This window comes from Ranitomeya imitator, chromosome 8 (genome assembly GCF_032444005.1).
Source record: "Ranitomeya imitator isolate aRanImi1 chromosome 8, aRanImi1.pri, whole genome shotgun sequence".
Classification (NCBI taxonomy): Eukaryota; Metazoa; Chordata; class Amphibia; order Anura; family Dendrobatidae; genus Ranitomeya; species Ranitomeya imitator.
In genome coordinates this window covers 45,265,638-45,288,272 of record NC_091289.1, presented here as the reverse complement: position 1 = coordinate 45,288,272, position 22,635 = coordinate 45,265,638, and the positions used below count along the sequence as shown (strand labels likewise).

Here is a 22,635-nt window from a genome sequence, read left to right as displayed (position 1 = left end):
GGGTAAAGGATATGCGTCCCGTACGGTGTGGGCATTCAATTTCCGATAGTCCACACAAAATCGGAGTGTCCCATCCTTCTTGCGGACCAAGACTACAGGGGCCGCCCAGGGACTCCGGCTCTCTCGGATCACTTGGTTGTCCAGCATACTGGCCACCATGCTCTTCACCTCTTGATAGAGCGCCGGAGGAATTTGACGATATCTTTCTCTAATGGGTGGAGTATCCCCCGTTGGAATCTCATGCTCAATCGTCTGGGTACACCCAAAGTCCTCTCCATGTCGGGAAAATGTCTCTTGATGTTCCCACAAAACTCTCTCCAACCGCTCCAACTGCACGGGGGTCAGCTTCTCCCGATCCACTCCCATCTGCTCCATGATCACATGAACATTCCATTCCTCCGTAGGAGGTTCAGTCCGGCCTACCTCGACCGCGAATGTCCAGGATGACTGTTGGTCTGGTCGCAATTCGAACCCTGCATTTTCCGGCACCTTCTCTGCCGGCACGAACAGTTCAGCCAGTATGGTCCCAGCGGGAATTGCAACAGCTTCATCTAAAACATTGATGCATCGGACCGGCACTCGTCCATTCTTCACAATCGCCAAAGACCGGGCCACATGTACCTTGGCAAATGAGGAACCCTCTCGGGCGGGCTCAAGTAGCACTTCAAGCCCATTCAATCTCTGTGCAGCTCCCACAGGCAGCATTAAGAGTTCCTCTTGTCTGGGTCCCAGCAGGATCGGGGCCCTCGAAGTCACTCGGACCCGGCCCACCCGGCCACCTGGGACCGCACTTTTCAGCAAGTCGCAACTCAGCACTAGACGGTGTAGAATTCTCTGTGTGGGTCGGTGTCTTGTCGCACGGGCCCAGTATCGGGGTCCTTCACTGGCATACATCTGGTGATTCAAATCTCGCAGCACGTTCATTCCGAGCGTCACTTCCATCCCTCTTCTAGGGGGGTGATCCACCAGTACTACCCCTTTCTGCCCCAGCTCTTGACCAAACATTTTTAGTTGCATCCACACGATCCCTTTGACTGACAATTGACCATTATTTGCAGCGGTCAGTCGTATCACTCGGCCATCCTCTGGAATCACTAGTCGACTGAAGTATCTCTCATATACTTCTAGAGGCATTATAGTACATTCGGATCCCGTGTCAACTAAGCACCTCATCTTCCGCCCTTCAAACTCTGCTTCTATCACTGGACTACATGCAAACAAATCTTGTTCATTCCGTCGAGGGCTTTGTGTGGGTGGGGCCGCTGCTGCTTGCCCTCTCATGGCAGCGGCCGGAAGTTTAAAGCCGGCGACGGGGTTTCTGGGGCTGTAAGCACCCGGCAGTAACGCGAGATGTGTCCCTGGCGGCCACACTTCCAGCAGGTGATTGTTCCTCGTGGGCGAGGGCTTGACTCATTCTGATAGGACGACCTGGCCATTTGCGGGGTCACCGTTCCAGGGGGTGGGGCAGGAGGTTCCCGCGAGGGGGTAGAGGCGGGATCAACTGTCAGTTGAGACAATTTCAGCTTCAACTCCTTCACCTCAGCACGCAAAGCTTGTACCACGCTTACCAGCCCCTCTCCCCCCGACCCTGATGACACACCTTCCTCCAGCTGGGCACTGTTCACTGACCCCTCGGGAACATAGGCTGATTTCTCTTCCCTTTCCACTGCAGCTCGGTAAATCTGCCAGAAAGATAACTCTGGTGCAACCCGGGCCATTTCCAACAGCTTGTCCCGGAGAAGTCTATGGGCTAAACCGGTGATGAATTGGTCCCGGAGCAAGCGGTCTACCTCCCGGAACGCCCCCATGGCCCCCGGGTCTAGTCGCTGCATCTCATTCAACATCTCTTGTAAAATATTAGAGTACTGCATCAGGGACTCACACTCTCTCTGGGGACGATTAAAGAATAGGGACCGAAGCTGGGCCACACGCGCTCGGCCCCCCAAACTCCCCTCTAACAGTTCCAAAATCTTTTCTAATGTATCCCTCTCTGATTCTGGGCGCACCATCACCATACGCCTAATATCACCCTCCAGTGCATTTAATGCCAGCTCAGCGCGTAACGCGGGGGTCAAATTACACATGCGCAGAATACTCCGGATTCTCTCAGCCCAATCTTGCAACGCCATATTGCGCCCATCGTATTTCGGCATGTGCTGAAGTAAAGCTCCTACAGGCACATACCCTCCCGGAGTCGCAGCGGCTGCCAGGGGAACCCCAACCCCCGAGGAGGATGCGGATACAGCGGGGTCATTTCCACCCTCGCCTCCGTCCATGACAAACACTGGATCCTGCCGACTACGCCAAAAATGTAATGACCAGAGGTCCGAATAAGATCCAGTGAGTCACAAACCAAGACCAAGGCAGAAATCTCCAACGGTATTTACTCAAAGGCAAATTAATCAAGGTAATATGGAGAATATTAAGGCAGATGCACCCCAAAGATACACTAATTCAGCAGCAGCTGAAATCACTGTGCCACTCCAAGGTCTCCTGAGAACTGTGTACTACAACAGACTAGTAAGAAATTTACCTAACAGGCAACTAAAAACAGGAACAAGTGTAAATTGAATGTAGTGTTATTAAGGGAGCCCCTGGAATGGCACATTGAGTATAACTTACACAACTCTAATATAAGATACACCTCTAAAGTAACAATTTTACACTCTGAGCAGAGATACCCGGGTATCTATAACTATGGTACCGTATCCTGAAATGGATTTCCTCTCAGGCAGGAATCCGCACAGGCTGCAGCCAATCCTTATCTTCAGCGCCAATAAGTTACAGCAAGCTCCTCTTGTCTTGTCGGCCGATGCCGAGCCCAAACGCCGGGGACTTAGTTAGTGGTCTCACGATGTAGTCTCTGCTTCTGTAGCTCCTAGGAATGCTTCCACGACAATCCGTCCGTCTCTGTATCAGCAGTCTGTCCAGACTTGTTCCTCCACTCAATGCACAGGGAATCCACAGACTTCCAAATTCGTACTGGGTTCTTAGCAAAGTCTCCGTCTTTACTTAGTTAAAGGGTTAGCTCCTCTCCAGGAAACGTTAGCAACACAAGTCTCTCACAGAGTTAAACAAAAGGTTAGCTCTTCTCCAGGGGAACGTTAGCCACACAAGTCTCTCACAGAGTTAAACAAAAGGTTAGCTCTTCTCCAGGGGAACGTTAGCAACAAAAAGTCTCTCAAAAGCTTCTTTTCCTCCAAAAACACTTGCAGTAAATCCACACAGTCTCTTTTTAAGATCTCACAGCAGCTTCTCCTTTTCTTCCCGCCTTTTCTCTCTCAGCTCTCACTTCTCACTTTCACTTTACACTCGAGACACTAGACCCCACCCCGCAGCACACATTGTCTCTGGGAGGTCTGTCCTCTGCTGCAACAGGCAAAAACCACAGGGTCCTAGTGCCCTCTCAGTGGGACTACAGTTCACCCTCTTACATTGGCATGATTTTTTTCTACATGATTGAAAAATTTATTTTTAACACTGGTGTGTAGACTTTTGCATCCACATTTTATAACGGTTGTAACCTGGCTCTGGTTACTGCCATATTGGGGCCGGTGACCTCATGTGTACAGATTTCTGCCTGCTTGTATTTGCAAGCGGCAGGTTTTGCGCTTCAAATAGAACAGGTACACGATGCATTCTGCTAGCCCGATATCTGCACATGTGATGTCCCCAACCTTACCTCCTAACACGGAAATGAACGAAGCCGGATTAACCCTTTGAATTCCAAAAGAAGACAACCCCGAGACACATTTTTCAGCTGAAAATTGTTTAATCGCTGCAGGTATCTGGACTGCAGTTACTTCATATAAATTATGTCTGCTTGGGTCATAGATATTCGGTGAATATGGGCGGAGTGGTCCTATCAATGCAGGGCTGTAGCCACATGTGCCAGACCATTGTTATTCAACCTCAATGCTGCAAAGGATACTGGGGCACTTCATGTATCGGTACGTACCCTTATCTCCTTCGCAAAATGTAACAGAGCTAACAAATAATTTTGCTACCAAGTATTGTTTTAATCGAAATTATCATTCTTTGAGTTTCAGATATTTGTATGGAGCATTGCGGCTTTAAGTCTCCTCATCTCGGCATGCTTAGCATGTCAATCTCCGCAAGGAGAACCGATACTTCTTGGATAAGTCGGATGCCTCTCACAGCCAAACCAGATCTCCGCTTTGCACTGACGAGGGGCAGTACCCCGAAACACAGTGTCTGCAAATTGAGATTCTGGTTTGGCTATTATCCTAAGTCATGTGACAAGGCTCGTTAAAGGGTCAACATCGGCTTGTAGGATTCCTACCTTCCGATAGGTGGCACTAGAGTTCTAGTTCTCTTCTTCTCTGAAGAGACAATTTGCTTAATTAGCATATTACCCAGAGGAACATTGCGGCTTTAAGTCTCCTCATCTAGGCATGCTTAGCATGTCAATATCCGCAAGGAACATGTTCATCCAACATCTCATCTAGACGGTCAAACCTAGTACATTTTTTGGGAGGAAGAGGCTTCAGGAAACGCTATTTTTTTTTTTGTTTTTTTTTCTGAAGCATCTTTTTTTTCCAACATAAGAAAACCATCAGCTCACCAGACAAGTAACGGCTTCATCCAGGGTGATCGGCAGCTTGAGCAGAGCTTGTCAATATAATCGAGTCGGAGAAAAGCAGGCACCCCGTCCTTCTTGAGAAAACTTTTGTTTCTTGTAACTTTATTCCATAGGTGCTAAAACCACTGAACACCCATCCTCAAACATCTGACGCGTTTTGGAATTCACCTTTCTTATTCATAATAAGGAGGCTTGCTTCTGAAATGTGTTAGATGATTGAGGATTTGTTTTAGGGTTTTTTTACACTTATGGAATAAAGTTACAATAAACACAGAGTTTTCTCAAGAAGGATGAAGTTCTTGATTTTTTTTTTCTTTTTTTTCTTTAGCGTTTCTTTTTTTGGAGAAGATGGATTAGTTTCTTGAGCACTTTTTTGGGCGTTTTTGATCCTTGACTTTAGCATTATTCCAGTATTTCTGTTGCATCTTTTTACTTACATTTTCCGGTCATTCTTTTTTTTTAACTCTAGTCAACAATGAAGAAACCGCTAAACACTCAAAATAAGACGCTCGGGTGTATTCCGAGACATCCCATTGACTTCGATTGTGGAGTACAGAGCATCTTCAGCGCAGAAAACTGCTGGAGGATGATCGGGTTACTACTTTTAACCGCTTGGCGTCTTTAGAGACCTGAAGCAGTCAGAAGACGTTCAAAAGTCTGATCATACGAAAAGAGAGTCATATCTACATAGATATGCAATGTTCATTCTTTTGAGCATTTTCTGAGCATTTTTTCAGACTCTTTCTGGAGCGGAATATGCCTGAAAAAGACGTCGTGTGCACGTACCCTTAGACTGGTTTCACATTTCCGGCTTTTGCTGTCAGAGTACGGATCACAATGACCTGGTTTTTGACCCAACAGTCGTTTAGGTATATAATATATCATTACGTTGAGTTCGGGTCTGGAGACCCACAGCTGGTCTGGACAATGCTTTTTTTTTTTTTTTAACGTCAGATTGAGATATGATTTTCAGAAATAGGAGGAAAAATATGAATACAATGCTGAAAATCTGCATCTCTCCTAACCTATTGTCATGTAAAACGTTCACAGAATGTCCTGGAGGAGCTCTAAACCCATGCAAAGGTCATGGGACGTGCATGGATGGACTGCAAGGAAATGGGACATGTATATGTAATGTAAGTGCAAGCATCTGGGGAAGAGACCTGCTTCCTATAATATTAAAATGGCAAATATTCATTTTTTGGGCCATGCATAAGTAGATGAGGCATTTGCAGTAGCTTATGCCGGTAATCATGTTAATGCAAGGAAGTAAACTCTATAATGGGATATACAATAGACAATCACAATTATCTATTATGGTCATCGGTGGATTTTTTCCTTCATGGTCCCAAAAATCTAGGGATTCTGTTTGCATTAAGAGCAAAACTTCTTAGATTTTTAAGACACTGGATGATAAATCTTATATAGCTGTTGTCAGGGTCACGTAAAGACCCTCTAAGTTAATTTTTGGCAAATGATCTAATGTGTATGGGCAGAGAAAAGAGACTGCAGCACTCTAGAAAATGTAAGTCCTGTTTGTACTCTGACATGTTGCAACGTTTCATCCCCTCTTCAGGGATCTTTATCAGACAATGTACAAAATTTCCTAATGCAACACATTTATATTGTATAGCCATGACATTATGGCTTCCACTTCTGAGTGCTGCAGTCTCTCCATTTTTGCTGTACTAAGGGTTCAATCATTCTTACAGAATCTATCCCATTTCAAAGACAATGGACTTTTGAAAACCAACCGTGAATGATGTGACTTGGATGACTAGTCCAGGAGGCGGGTCCTCAGCGGCTTTTCTCTGCCGCGCTCCCCTTGACTGACAGGTCTTCCCTTATACACAGAGACATGAGGAGAGATCAGTCAGTCTAGTGGAACAGGACGAGTTAAAGATGTGAGGAATCTGATGCTTGGATTAGTCATCCCAGACATATCATACCTGGCCGGCGCTCAAAACTATGGTTTTACGAAAAATGACGGGACTACGAACGTAAACTTCTGCAATGATGGAGCCGTTATCCGATTAATGCTACCCGTGGTTTGGGTAACAATCTGTTGTTTCCTTTACAGGAAGGATTCTCTGGTTTCTCTTGCGATGAATGCTCCGACCCCTTTCTGTACGGAGCAAACTGTAATGTTGGTAAGTCACTGCACAATGCTGTGCTAGTATTATTCTGCCTATTAAAGGGAACTTGTGAGATTTAGGCTGCCCGTAGTTTAAGGGGGTTCATCAAGTGCTTCGGAGAACTATGTGTCTTGGATGACTTGTCTGATGCAAATCCCCTCCGCCCTGACCCGTGTGACTGACAGGTCTTTCCCTATGTGTGTTTCGGGCTGCGTGAATCTTATGGCAGCTTCCTTTTAATATCAAACTTTATGACAGTAGTTTTCGTTACCAAATTTATCCAGATCTATTAAACTGTGACATGTTTTTGATACAGCCTGTCCGTGCAAACATGGAGTTTGTAAAAATGGAATTTCCGGGGATGGAAGCTGTATCTGTGAAGCCGGTTATATGGGCTTGACATGCGAATTAGGTAAGAAAACTATTAATTAATCTAGATGAAAATATATCTAATTTGCGCGCCTATTGTCTAATTGTCAAAAACTGTATGGAAACCTTATTGATAAAAATAATTTAATTTCTGTAGAATCCTTATCATGCCAAGAAAAGAACTGTGGTCCAAATGCCCGCTGTGTGGAGTCGGCAGAATTGCTTAAATGTGATTGTATGCCTGGGTACTACAGGAAGGGCAGCACCTGCGAGGGTGAGTTGTCTTCTCCACCTCTGTTAAGCGAAAAGCTTCTAAACCAACGTTGATAAAAGTGTGATCATGTTCATAGTTAGTTGTTGAGGGTCAAAAGTCCATCAAGTCCAACCTATAATCTTAACCCGAGTATCCAAAGAAAGGAAAGTCCCCAAGAAGCGGATGATAATTTCCCCAGCATCCTTCCAAATATAGCATCTACTAAATCTCAGGATCAAAATCAAATTTCCAGAAATCTAGTAACAAGAAAACCTGTCTGATATTGAAAAAAAAGACATCTAGGTCCTCTGAGACTGTATGCAGTGAATCGGAGAGTTTCGTAGTCTCTCTGCTCGTACAGTAAAAAACCCCTGTCCTAGATCATGGTGAAACCTTCTATTCACTAGATGTAGAGGATGCCCAGTAGCTTCACTTGAATTGTAAAATCTCCATTGGAACTCCCAACCATCACATGTCGTAATTTTAGTAGTCTTTTAATGTGGCCAAAGGACATTTTGGGCTCCCCTAAGCTCCAGGGCCCTAGTGCGGTTGCAACTCCTGCACCTTCTATCGTTACACCCCTGAGGATGCCTTCTTGTCGTCATTGCACAGCGCTATATTGTTTTCTTCCGCGAGCAATCCGTAAATCTGAAGAAGGTCTTATCGTTAAACAGAAAGATCTTTTTTTGTTTGGATCTCTCCACAATGAAAAAAGAATTTGCAATATATTTTTCAGTGTGAAATTCTTTCTCCGTATTAGATTGGGGTTAGGATCCTACTAGTGCACCTGTAGTGGCAGGAGTGCCATGTTCTTTAAAAATGTATAATCCAACCTAGTGTTATATATATAGATGGATAGCCAATAGTGATGAGCGGACACCCTTGGATAAGGTGTTATCAGAGCATGGACGGGTGCTAACTGTCACAAAATAGCTGTCAGGTGACCCTGGACCAGGGGCTCCTTCCCTGTCCCTAACACTAGGAGGGGCCCTAGCTCGCCCTGCTCCCCGGGATATTTCAGATGGTGAAGATGCCGGGGCCTCCGCCTTTGCTTTATCTCCTGAGTTAGCCCTCTGTATGTTCTCTTCCCCCACCCGGGGAAGAGGGGGCGCTACTGTGCACCAACCCGACAAACAAGGCAACACAGACAAGGGTTAACAGAAAACTCCAGGCATACAAAATATTTACTCACATATAACAGCGGAATGCACCGGGGTGTGGAGGTAGGGGAATAAACCAAAATAGAGAAGGATAAGGAATCACCACTTATACAAACCAAGCAACAGTCACTAATAGCTCCTCCAACTCTCCTTCTCATATGTGCTCCTCTACCTCTGTTAGTCATGCGGCAAATGCTAGCTCTGACAATAATTATTAACAGAGCCCAGATTATAAAGGGGAAGGCTAGCTGAGCACAGCTGTGAGCACAGGGATTTCCAATATGGCCGATTAACCCTCGTTCAGCCAGAAGGAATAAATACCTTTAAAATGAGGGAGAAGTGCTTCTTCTCAGTGCTGCAGTAGGAGCAATCAGATGCTGTGATTGCATAACAAATAGCAAATCCATGCACGTGTTGTGGCTGTCGAACAGCTGCGAGACATGCAGCCGCGGGGACTAAAACATATTATTTGGGCACGCTGAAGTCACTCTGTTAGGCTAGGTTCACATTGCGTTAGTGCAATCCGTTTAGCGCATATGCTAACGGATTGCGCTAACGCAATGTCCAAAAAGGGATTGTGTTTAGCGATCCCGCTAGTGCAGATGCCCGATCTGCGCTAGCGAAGAACGGACCCTGAACACTGCAAGCAGCGTTCGAGGTCCGTCCGAAAATAACAGGACATCGCTGACGCATGCCAAAAAAGGCATACCTTAGCAATGCGTTAGTACATTGCGGTCAATGGGTGCACTAACGGATCCGTTACATAGCGTTAATTGCGCCATGTAACGGATTCCGTTAGCGGACACCCACTAACGCAATGTGAACCTAGCCTTAGCACCCGAGCATGCTTGGGTAACGCCTTATCCGACCACGTTCTCTCATCACTATTTGCATCATTAAGTGATGGGTCCCATCTCCTTTTACTATGGGGCCCAATGACTACACCCCTGCTGCATACGATGAGCATGTAAATAAATAATCTGTTACTGGTATATACTGTAGGTCCAGAAATATTTGAACAGTGATTTCAGCTCTGCAGTAGTGATGAGCGCGTGTACTCGTTGCTCGGGTTTTCCCAAGCACGCTCGGATGGTCTCCAAGTATTTGTAACTGCTCGGAGATTTAGTTTTTGTTGACGCAGCTGTATTTTTAATTTGAAATGAAACAGGTGAGATGCAATTGAAGAGCAGACTTTCAGGTTTTATTAAAACGGTTGAACAAAAATATCCTGTGAAACATTTAAGAATTGCAACCATTTTTCTACAAATATATACCCAAAAAACCTGGGAGCAGTATATTAATATTCCACGATAAGAAGAGATTCAATCAATAGTAACCCCTTTGCGACATGTGCCGTACATGTACTGGGCTTGTCATGTCTTCTCTCTTGATGTGGGCTCCGGTGCTGAGCGCACATCTTTCCCGACAATGTCGACTGTTTTGAACAGCTGACATGTGCCTCTAACAGCCGCAGGTGGAATCACAATCCACCCGCGGCTGTTAACCTGTTAAATGCTGCTGTCCATCTGCTGGAAATCTCGCCCATCTGTGACCACGTCACGTGTTCGTGGGTCACCGATGGGTTGGCATGACAATCAGGTCTCCAGCAGACCTCTATGGTTGTCATAACTGGATTGCTATGAGCACCGCCCAATGTTCGGCGCTCCTAGCAAGTGAGCATTTCTGATACATACAAGCGATATGATCATCGCTTGTATGTAGCAGAGCCGATGGGACAGCTGCAGCTTCTAATCTCCCATGGTGACTATTGAAGCATGCACAGTGTAAAAAAAAAAAAAAGGGTTTAAAAATATAAAAAAAAAATAAATACATAAAAGTTCAAATCACCCCCCTTTTGTCCATTCAAAATAAAACAAACAAAGAAAATCAAACATAAACATATTTGGTATCGCTGCATTCAGAATTGCCGGATCTATTAAGCTATAAAAAGAATTAATCCTTGGGGAAAAAAAAAGTCAAAACACTACAATTACCGTATATAGCTGAGATTTTCAGCCCAAATTTTTGGGCTGAAAGTGCCCCTCTCGGCGTATACTCGAGTCAAGGTGGGTGGCAGGGTCGGTGGGTGAGGGCGATGAGGCATACTTACCTGCTTCCAGCGATTCTGGCGCTCCCCGCCTGTCCCACGGTGTTATGTTTGCTAATGACAGGTGTTATGAAGGCAATCCAGAAACACAGTGTGCTTAGCGATCAGAGCGCACACAGTGATCTGACAAATACCCAAAAATACAAGAACGAGCTCTGAGACGTGGAAACTCTGTAGACTGCACACCTGATCCTATCCTAAACACAACTAAAAGCGGCTGTGGATTGCGCCTAACAACTACCTAGGCAACTCGGCACAGCCTAAGAAACTAGCTAGCCTGAAGATAGAAAAATAGGCCTGACTTGCCCCAGAGAAATTCCCCAAAGGAAAAGGCAGCCCCCCACATATAATGACTGTGAGTAAGATGAAAAGACAAAACGTAGGGATGAAATAGATTCAGCAAAGTGGGGCCCGATATTCTAGGACAGAGCGAGGACAGTAAAGCGAACTTTGCAGTCTACAAAAAACCCTAAAGCAAAACCACGCAAAGGGGGCAAAAAAAACCCACCGTGCCGAACTAACGGCACGGCGGTACACCCTTTGCGTCTCAGAGCTTCCAGCAAAACAAAAGACAAGCTGGACAGAAAAAAAGCAACAAAAAAGCAAAAAGCACTTAGCTATACAGAGCAGCAGGTCACAGGAACAATCAGGAGAAGCTCAGATCCAACACTGAAACATTGACAAGGAGCAAGGATAGCAGCATCAGGCGGAGTTAAGTAATGAAGCAGTTAACGAGCTCACCAGAACACCTGAGGGAGGAAGCTCAGAAGCTGCAGTACCACTTGTGACCACAGGAGTGAATTCAGCCACAGAATTCACAACACACGGTCTCCGGTGCTGCAGTTCTTCCACTGTTCAGCGGTCACGTGGGACCGCTCATTAGAGAAATGAATATGTGGCTCCACCTCCCATAGGGGTGGAGCCGCATATTCATTTCTCTAATCAGCGGTGCCGGTGACCGCTGATAGAGGAAGAGGCTGCGGCACCGAAGACAGCTGTCCGGGAGAAGGAGCCGGACGCCGGGACCAGGTAAGTATCGCATATTCACCTGTCCACGATCCAGCCGCCGGGCGCCGCTCCATCTTCCTGGCGTCTCTCCGCTCTGACTGTGCAGGTCAGAGGGCGCGATGACGCATATAGTGTGCGCGGTGCCCTCTGCCTGATCAGTCAGTGCGCAGAGACGCCGGGACCGGACGCTGGGAGCTGCAAGCAAGAGAGGTGAGTATGGCTTTTTTTTTTTTATTGCAGCAGCAGCAGCAATGGCACAGATTTATGTGGAGCATCTATGGGGCAATATGAACGGTGCAGAGCACTATATGGCAGCTATGGGGCAATATGAACGGTGCAGAGCACTATATGGCAGCTATGGTGCAATATGAACGGTGCAGAGCACTATATGGCAGCTATGGGGCAATATGAACGGTGCAGAGCACTATATGGCACAGCTATGGGGAAATATGAACGGCGCAGAGCACTATATGGCAGCTATGGTGCAATATAAACGGTGCAGAGCACTATATGGCACAGCTATGGGGAAATATGAACGGTGCAGAGCACTATATTGCACAGCTATGGGGCAATAATGAACATGCAGAGCACTATATGGCACAGCTATGGGGAAATATGAACGGCGCAGAGCACTATATGGCAGCTATGGGGCAATATGAACGGTGCAGGGCACTATATGGCAGCTATGGGGCAATATGAACGGTGCAGAGCACTATATGGCACAGCTATGGGGCAGTATGAACGGTGCAGAGCACTATATGGCACAGCTATGGGGAAATATGAACGGCGCAGAGCACTATATGGCACAGCTATGGGGAAATATGAACGGTGCAGAGCACTATATGGCACAGCTATGGGGCAATAATGAACATGTAGAGCTCTATATGGCACAGCTATGGGGAAATAATGAACGGTGCAGAGCACTATATGGCACAGCTATGGGGCAATAATGAACGGTGCAGAGCACTAAATGGCAGAGCTATGGGGCAATAATGAACGGTGCAGAGCACTATATGGCACAGCTATGGGTAAATATGAACGGTGCAGAGCACTATATGGCACAGCTATGGGGAAATATGAACGGTGCAGAGCACTATATGGCACAACTATGGGGAAATATGAACGGTGCAGAGCACTATATGGCAGAGCAATGGGGCAATAATGAACGGTGCAGAGCACTATATGGCACAGCTATGGGGAAATATGAACAGCGCAGAGCACTATATGGCACAGCTATGGGGAAATATGAACGGTGCAGAGCACTATATGGCACAGCTATGGGGCAATAATGAACGGTGCAGAGCACTATATGGCAGAGCTATGGGGAAATAATGAACAGTGCAGAGCACTATATGGCACAGCTATGGGGAAATAATGAACGGTGCAGAGCACTATATGGCACATCTATGGGGAAATAATGATCTATTTTTATTTTTGAAATTCACCGGTAAATGCTGCATTTCCACCCTAGGCTTATACTCGAGTCAATAAGTTTTCCCAGTTTTTGTGGCAAAATTAGGGGGGTCGGCTTATACTCGGGTCGGCTTATACTCGAGTATATACGGTACTTTTTTTGGTAGCCGCAACATTGCATTAAAATGCAATAACAGGTGATCAAAAGATCGTATACACACGAAAATGGTATTATTAATAACATCAGCTCAGCATGCAAAAAATAAGCCCTCACCCGGCCCCAGGCCCTGAAAAATAGAGACGCTACGTTTCTCAGAAAATGATGCAATTTTTTTTTCTTTTTAACAAAGATGGAATTGTTTTTTCACCACTTAAATAAAAAGTAACCTCAACATGTTTGGTGTCTACGAGCTCGTAATGACCTGGAGAATCATAATGGAAGGTCAGTTTTAGCATTTGGTAAACATGGTAAAAAATAATGCAAAAAACATTTGTGGAATGGCACTTTTTTGCAGTTTCACACAACATGGAATTTTTTTCCTGTTTTCGAGTACATAATGTGGTAGAACCAATGCTTTTGTTCAAAAGTACAACTTGTCCCGCAAAAAACAAGCCCTCACATGGCAATATTGACGGAACAATAAAAAAGTTATGGCTCTGGGAAGAAGGGGAGCGAAAAACAGAAACGCAAAAACGAACAAGGGCTCCGTCATGAAGGGGGGTAGACAAAAAAATATTTTTTACTGAGTTAATACATAAAACCAAGCATAAAACAGGGAAAGCCTCCAAATGGACACACAAATGCCTGAAGAACCAATAATGTAGTGCAGAGATCCACCGAAGGAGATAGCCACAGGTATTAAATCCTAAAGTGCCAGTGCTGTGCTATAAATATAGGGTATAGTGGGACTCAGCCTGGAACTTCTTAAGTGGCACATTCTTTATAGGCAAACTACTTTCTCATATACATTGATTTATATGTATGACACTCTGAGGTTGGTGTGGAGGATCTCCTTAGATTAGCTCTACAGTGGGTACGGAAAGTATACAGACCCCTTTAAATATTTCACCTTTTGTTTCATTGCAGCCATTTGATAAATTCAAAAAAGTTCATTTTTTTCTCATTTATGTACACTCTGCACCCCATCTTGACTGAAAAAAAACCTAAATGTAGTAATTTTTGCTAATTTATTTAAAAAGAAAAACTGAAATATCACATGGTCATAAATATTCAGACCCTTTGATCAGACACTCATATTTAAGTCACATGCTGTCCATTTCCTTGTGATCCTCCTTGAGATGGTTCTACTCCTTCATTGGAGTCCAGCTGTGTTTAATTAAACTGATAGGACTTGATTTGGAAAGGCGCACACCTGTCTATATAAGACATCACAGCTCACAGTGCATGTCAGACCAAATGAGAATCATGAGGTCAAAGGAACTGGCCAAGGAGCTCAGAGACAGAATTGTGGCAAGGCACAGATCTAGCCAAGGTTACAACAGAATGTCTGCAGTACTCAAGGTTCCTAAGAGCACAGTGGCCTCCATAATCCTTAAATGGAAGAAGTTTGGGACCACCAGACGTCTTCCTAGCCCTGGCCGTCCAGCCAAACTGAGCAATTGTGGGAGAAGAGCCTTGGTGAGAGAGATAAAGAAGACCCCAAGATCACAGTGGCTGAACTCCAGAGATGCAGTAGGGAGGTGGGAGAAAGTTCCACAAATTCAACTATCACTGCAGCCCTCCACCAGTCAGGCCTTTATGGCAGAGTGGCCCGACGGAAGCCTCTCCTCAGTGCAAGATATACAGTTATATGAAAAAGTTTGGGCACCCCTATTAATCTTAAGCTTAATGTTTTATAAAAATTGTTTTTTTTTGCAACAGCTATTTCAGTTTCATATATCTAATAACTGTTGGACACAGTAATGTTTCTGCCTTGAAATGAGGTTTATTGTACTAACAGAAAATGTGCAATCTGCATTCAAACAAAATTTGACAGGTGCATAAGTATGGGCACCCTTATCATTTTCTTGTTTTAAATACTCCTACCTACTTTTTACTGACTTACTAAAGCACTGTTTTTGGTTTTCTAACCTCATTGAGCCTTGAACTTCATAGCCAGGTGTATGCAATCATGAGAAAAGCTACTTAAAGTGGCCACTTGCAAGTTGTTCTCCTGTTTGAATCTCCTCTGAAGAGTGGCATCATGGGCTCCTCAAAACAACTGTCTAATGATCTGAAAACAAAGATTATTCAACATAGTTGTTCAGGGGAAGGATACAAAAAGCTGTCTCAGAGATTTAACCTGTCAATTTCCACTGTGGGGAACATAGTAAGGAAATGGAAGAACACAGGTACAGTTCTTGTTAAGGCCAGAAGTGGCAGGCCAAGAAAAACATCAGAAAGGCAGAGAAGAAGAATGGTGAGATCAGTCAAGGACAATCCTCAGACCATCTCCAGAGAGCTGCAGCATCAACTTGCTGCAGATGGTGTCACTGTGCATCGGTCAACTATACAACGCACTTTGCACAAGGAGAAGCTGTATGGGAGAGTGATGTGAAAGAAGACGTTTCTGCAAGCACGCCACAAACAGAGTCGGCTGAGGTATGCAAAAGCACATTTGGAGAACCAATTTCTTTTTGGAAGAAGGTCCTGTGGACTGATGAAACCAAGATTGAGTTGTTCGGTCATACAAAAAGGCGTTATGCATGGCGGCCAAAAAACACAGCATTCCAAGAAAAACACTTGATACCCACAGTAAAATTTGGTGGAGGTTCCATCATGCTTTGGGGCTGTGTGGCCAATGCCGGCACCGGGAATATTGTTAAAATTGAGGGACGCATGGATTTCTCTCAGTATCAGCAGATTCTTGACAATAATGTTCATGAATCAGTGACAAAGTTGAAGTTACGCAGGGGATGGATCTTTCAGCAAGACAATGATCCAAAACACCGCTCCAAATCTACTCAGGCATTCATGCAGAGGAACAATTACACTGTTCTGGAATGGCCATCCCAGTCCCCAGACCTGAATATCATTGAACATCTGTGGGATCATTTGAAGAGGTCTGTCCATGCTCGGTGACCATCAAACTTAACTGAACTGGAATTGTTTTGTAAAGAGGAATGGTCAAAAATACCTTCATCCAGGATCCAGGAACTCATTAAAAGCTACAAGAAGCAACTAGAGGCTGTTATTTTTGCAAAAGGAGGATCTACTAAATATTAATGTCACTTTTCTGGTGGGGTGCCCATACTTATGCACCTGTCAAATTTTGTTTGAATGCAGATTGCACATTTTCTGTTAGTACAATAAACCTCATTTCAAGGCAGAAACATTACTGTGTCCAACAGTTATTAGATATATGAAACTGAAATAGCTGTTGCAAAAAAAAAACAATTTTTATAAAACATTAAGCTTAAGATTAATAGGGGTGCCCAAACTTTTTCATATAACTGTATAAAAGCCCGCATAGAGTTTGCTAAAAAGCACATGAAGGACTCCCAGACTATGAGAAATAAGATTCTCTGGTCTGATGAGACGAAGATATGCCCTTTTGGTGATAATTCTAAGTGGTGTGTGGAGAAAACCAGGCACTGCTCATCACCTGCCCAATACAATCCCAACAGTGAAACATGGTGGTGGCACTATTATGCTATGGGGGTGATTTTCAGCTGCAGGGACAGGACGACTGGTTGCCATTGAAGGAAACATGAATGCGGCCAAGTACAGAGATATCCTGGATGAATACCTCTTCCAGAGTGCTCTGGACCTCATGCTTGGCCGAAGGTTCACCTTCCAACAAGACAATGACCCTAAGCACACAGCTAAAATAACAAAGGAGCGCTTCAGAACAACTGTGACAATTTTTGACTGGCCCAGCCAGAGCCCTGACCTAAACCCATTGGAGCATCTCTGGAGAGACATAAAAATGGCTGTCCACCAATGTCCACCATCCAACGTGACGGAACTGGAGAGGATCTGCAAGGAAGAATTGCAGAAGATCCCCAAATCCAGCTGTGAAAAACTTGTTGCATCATTCCCAAGAAGACTCATGGCTGTACTATTTCAAAAGTGTGCCTCTACTCAATACTGAGCAAAGGGTCTGAACACTTATGACCATGTGATATTTCAGTTTTTCTTTTTAATAAATTTGCAAAAATTTCTACATTTCTGTTTTTTTCAGTCAAAATGGAGTGCAGAGTGCACATTAATGAGAAAAAAATGAACTTTTCTGAATTTACCAAATGGCTGCAATGAAACAAAGAGTGAAAAATGTAAAGGAGTCTGAATACTTTCCGTTCCGTACCCACGGTAGGTGTAGAAATAACTATACCCTAGATTTATAGCACAGCACTGGCACTTTAGGATTTAATACCTGGGGCTATCTCCTTGGGTGGATCTCTGCAATACATCTGCGTGTTCTTCACTTGGGTGGATGTTTGGAAGGGATTTTTCTTCAGCATTGAAAGGACTTTGCGATAATCCACCACTGTTGTCTTCCATGGACATCCAGGCATTTTCGAGTTCCCAAGCTCACCAGGGCATTGTTTTTTTTGTTTTTCTTTTGCAGAATGTACCAAACTGTTGATTTGGCCACTTCTAACTATTCTGCTATCTCTCTGATAGATTTATTTTTTTCAGCCTAATGATGGTCTGTTTCTCTTCGATTGATATCTTCTTTGACCGCATGTCGTGGGTTCACAGCAACAGCTTTCAAATGCAAATGCCACACCTGGAATCCGTTCCATACCTTGTACCTGCTTAATTGATGATTTCTTAATGAGGGAATAGCCCACGCAGCCCATTAGAAATCTTTTGAGATAATTGTATAATTGCCTTTAGACCCTTTGAGAAGAGGCAGCTGCATATTAAAGAGCAGTAATTCCTAAACCCTTACTCCAATTAGGATGAGAATACCCACAAATTAAACCTGAGCATCTGCACTTAAGCCCATATTGGTTATATAACGTTACCTTGAATATGTTTTGGCAGACAGCCTAATGCCAAAACCTGTCACTGTGCAAATATTTCTGGACTTAACTGTAAGTACTCACACCGGGTCTAATATGTAAAAGCTAGTTCAGAGTAGATCTGAAAGTGCAAATATTCCCAAATTTAAAAAAAAAAGCAGATTTGCAGTAACATTTGCTTTCTTTTAATAGCCAAGGACCCATGTAGACCTTCACCATGTAGTCCGTATGCTGTGTGCAAATCAACTGGGCCTCAACAGTACACATGTGAATGTAGAAAAGATTATTATGGCGATGGGAAAACGTGCCTCGCTTATAATCCATGTTCTTTTAACAATGGAGGGTGCCCTGAAAATTCAACAAAATGTGTATATAGAAGCCCTGGCAAGGTAAGTATTAATGACCATTTTCTTTAATCTTTTACACATATCATGCCATATTTAAAGGGAACCTGCTGTGTGATTCACCCTGCCTGAATAATCAGCGGCACGAGTCCGAGTCATTTATTCTAGCTGTGTATGTTTCACTCTGAAATTCTGCAATGTTTCAGGACAAACATACTTTGAAAAGCCTTCTGGGAACCATGTGTCTCAGATGACCAGTTCAAGGCCAGTCCTGGCGACAACTTCCCTTCCCATCTGCCAGTCTAAGGAAGGCCACCGGGGACCTATCTTATAAAAGGCATCCGAGACACATAGTCCCTGGCCGGCCTTTCAAAGAATGTTCATCCTGAAACGCTGCAGCGTTTCAGTAAGGCTACATTCACACATCTGTTTTATCCATCCGTGTGCTCTTTTTTTTTTTTTTCATTTCTGATAGAGATTCGTTGATCCATAAACACAACTTTATTAAAAACGGACTCCTGTCTCCAGTCCATGAGACTCGGAGCAGGTCCTTTTCTTATCCTGACCCTTTTCTGACCATTAAAGTTTATAGGAATCTGTGAGATATGGATGAAAAATGGAAGATATCAGTGTTCCACTTGTGTTTAATTCATTTTTAACTGATCCATTACTAAGAGTCAATGCATAATAATTAAAAAAAAAAAGAAATAGTATTCCTGTTTCGGTTTTTAAACATGGACACACGCGAGAAAAATGTTTAAGAAATAAAAAATAAATGCATGTGTGTGAATGTAGCAAAAAACACACACAGCTACAATGAGGTATCCAGTGTCTGATTCATGCTGTCCTTGATTAATGGCTTCAGCATCGATGTCAAAACAGACAGTGCGAGATGCCTTAGGCCAGTGATTGGCTGCCTCGGTTATTGGCTGTAGATTTGCTGTGTCAAAATGCAGTGGTGGATGAGTAAAGTTAATTTTCAAAGACCGTCTAAAGAGTGAGAGGAGAGCCCTTGAGTCCAAGTGTATTCAATCTATCCTCACCCTGACTGGCTGATAGCTCCTCACTGCCCCTCCTCCCTGCTGCTGCAATGATCTCACACTACTCAGTACAAGCTGCGGCTGTTAGTAAGGCTGGCTGGTCAGAGATTGAATGCACATGGATTCACGAGCTCTCTCTCTATAGCTTTTTGTTTTCTCCATTCTAGAATGAGTCTTTTGGTATAAAATGGGAGCATGAGGACTATTGATACTTGGTAGATGTAAGACAGAGGATTTAAAAAAAAAAAACCAAAAAAAAAAAACTTACTCTCTTCACGCATAAAAATGAAAATGCTGGCCACACTGAAAAAGAGATGAAACGAATGACTATTGATTATCAGCACGTTGAGAATTGTCCCCTACATTGGCGTAATGGGCTATAGAATGAAATATGCTGTGACATTGCTTTTCTTTGTACTAACTATAAGTAATTACCAGTCTTTTTGCAGTTGTTTGCCCGGAATGATAACCCGAAATGTTTCTATGGGGTGTTATTCACCTTTCGTTTGTCGCATTTCAACATGCGGTAAAAGTGCACTGTGTGAAGAAGTATCTCCCGGAGTGCACAGGTAAGTCTATTGGTAATGGATAACAACCGTTTACTATTTGCTAGGCCTGACTGTAATGTTTTGTATCTAGGATTTGATTAAATTAGTTAATGAGCAGTTTAACAATGTCACCTTAAAGTATATCTGTGCCTTCTGTAGTAGTTCAACTAACGTGTCTGTATACGGAGTTGGAAATAGGCACACCGTCTCTTTAAATCTTTGATTGGTTTATTATTATGCGGCATAATCCAACAAGAAGGAAAAATAAACACAACCTTTCAGGCAAAAACAGGAGAACAAAAAAAAAACAAAAAACAAAATGCTGCAACACAGTCCATACGTATGCGGTTAACATCCCGCTCTGGAGCACGACAGGTTCAGTCTTTCTTCAGGACACAAAAACCACTGGAGAACCTCTCTCTGTTCTTGCTGACCAGAGACTGCCTCTAGAGCCCAGTTATTTAAACCCCAGACCATGTGACTAAACACATGACTGTGACATCACACAGGTCCTGCCAGCACACGGCGGTGCCAGGCTGCTGATGGAGATAAGGTGGACATCCTCCCACCCACTCTATGGATGTCCACATAAAATGCAGCCCATTTATGCAACTTAGCCTCAAAACCTCAACACCCAGTGTGCTGGAGGAAAATATTCTGGGTTTCACATCACTGACTCCACCAAGCTTAGTGACATACATCTCCCCTCCAGTACTCTACCAGTGTATTTGTCACACTTCACACAAAATCTGCAGAGAAATACGGTAGATTTACCAGCCTTTTTACCCCACAAAAAGTTAAAACTTACTTTGGTGCACACATATCAGTCTAATTTATCTTGGAATTGTCCAGGTTCTCATGCACTGTAACTTTGTCCACTCTGCCAGCACTAAATGTCCTAGAACTTCCTTCCCCCTTACTTCCCAGCATTCATAGCTCCTGCCATTGTCCAATGGCCTAAATTGAAAGCTCCTGCTCTCCTGTATGTGGTTTGACAGACAGGAGAGCAGGAGCCGAGATACAGAGTCCTTCCCCCATTTTCTGTAAATTGTCCAAGTGGTAGATATGTAAACTTTCTGGCTGAATTGAACTTGGGGTATAGTAGTTCGGCTCCAGATACTATTGATGACCAAGGACAGACCAGTTCAGCAGTTAGAGCAGTTTGCAGCATCCCCCAATTCCATTTTTTTCAGTAATACACCAAATAATTCCGTGTTATAGGTGCATTATATTGATAGCCTCTGTAAAAAAAAATAATAATAAAAATAAAAAAGGTGAAATAAATGTAATAACTTTGTTAATTGTACAAACTTCAAGTGAATGAAATAAGAAATTCTGTGTTCCATAGGTGTGTTTGTCACGAAGGAGAGATTGGTGATGGCAAAAACTGCTATGGAAACCTTTTATATGAGATGCAGAAGCTGAATATCGATGATCTGAAAATGAGGAAGCAGCCGGGTGCACTGAGACTTTTTGGTGAGGCTAAATTCGACGGGTTTACCTTCTTGCGCCATGTGGGTCCAGTATGCAAGTATATGGCTTTAACCCTTTCCCGATGTGGCCAATTTCGGTTTTATTTTTTTGCATTGTTTTGCTCCCCTTATTCCAAGAGTCATAACTTTTTTTTATTTTTCCATTGACATAGCCATATGAGGGTTTGGTTTTTGCCAAACGAGTTGTACTTTTAAATAACGCTATCCATTTTATCATGTGATGTACTGGAAAGCGGGAGAAAAAATTCCAGTGTCGCAAAATGGCAAAAAAGCGCAAATCCACAGTTGTTTTTTTTAATTTTTATTTACAGGGTTCATTTTACAGTAAAAATGACCGATCAGTATGATTATCTAGGTCCGTTTGACTACACAGATACCAAACATGTATAGTTTTTATTTCACTTAAGTGGTGAAAACAATCCATACATTTGTAAAAAAAATATATAAATACGTTTTTTTGATTATGTCGCCATTTTCCAAGAGCCGTCACCTTTTCAATTATTGGGATCTGGAGCTGTGTGAGGAATAATTTTTTTGTGCCCCCAGCTGATATTTTCATTGATATCACTTTGGCGTAGATACGTTGTTTTGATCGCCTGTTACTACATTTTTTGTGTTGTTGTGGTGGCTGAAAAACCTCAATTTTGGCATTTTTATTTTTTTCTCTGTACGCCATTTACCTATCGGATTAATTTATTTTATATTTTCATAGATTGGATTTTTACGAAAGCAGCGATACCAAATATGTGTAATCTTTAATTACAATAATTTTTAATGGGGGAAAAAGGAGGGTGATTCACAAACATTTTGTTTTACTTCTTACTGTATTCGTTAGTCCCCTTAGGGGACTTGAATCTGCGATTGTCTGATCGCTTGTGTTATCTACAGCATTGCTGTAGATAGCAAATATCACGGTCTCCTATAGTTGCCAAGCACAAGCTGGTTTTTAAATGACAGTCTTCAATAGAATCCCTTTTGCCATGGAAGCCTATCCGTGCCACACGATCATGTCACGGGCACACCAATGGAAGCAGTGAATGAGTCGCTGCCCCACTGATGTGTGTTAAATGCCGCTGTCATAGATTAAAAGTGCTATTTAAAAGGTTAACCTCTGCGGGCAGAGCTCCTCTCCACCCATGGCTGTTAGAAGCACATGATGGCTGAATAATACAGCCATCATCTGCTGGGAAA

The 22,635-nt window shown here is 43.6% G+C and overlaps 1 protein-coding gene across 1 annotated transcript in view; it reads left to right on the top strand.

Annotated features, from left to right (window-relative positions):
• The window catches only part of STAB1 (stabilin 1), a 194,501-nt gene that overhangs the window by 5,514 nt on the left and 166,352 nt on the right, over positions 1-22,635 (top strand). The window contains exons 2-9 of the mRNA XM_069736838.1: positions 3,835-3,950; positions 5,654-5,739; positions 6,684-6,753; positions 7,055-7,150; positions 7,265-7,381; positions 18,212-18,408; positions 19,842-19,972; positions 21,300-21,427. Coding sequence (XP_069592939.1) covers positions 3,835-3,950; positions 5,654-5,739; positions 6,684-6,753; positions 7,055-7,150; positions 7,265-7,381; positions 18,212-18,408; positions 19,842-19,972; positions 21,300-21,427 — 941 coding nt within the window. The remainder of the gene's footprint in view (positions 1-3,834; positions 3,951-5,653; positions 5,740-6,683; positions 6,754-7,054; positions 7,151-7,264; positions 7,382-18,211; positions 18,409-19,841; positions 19,973-21,299; positions 21,428-22,635) is intronic.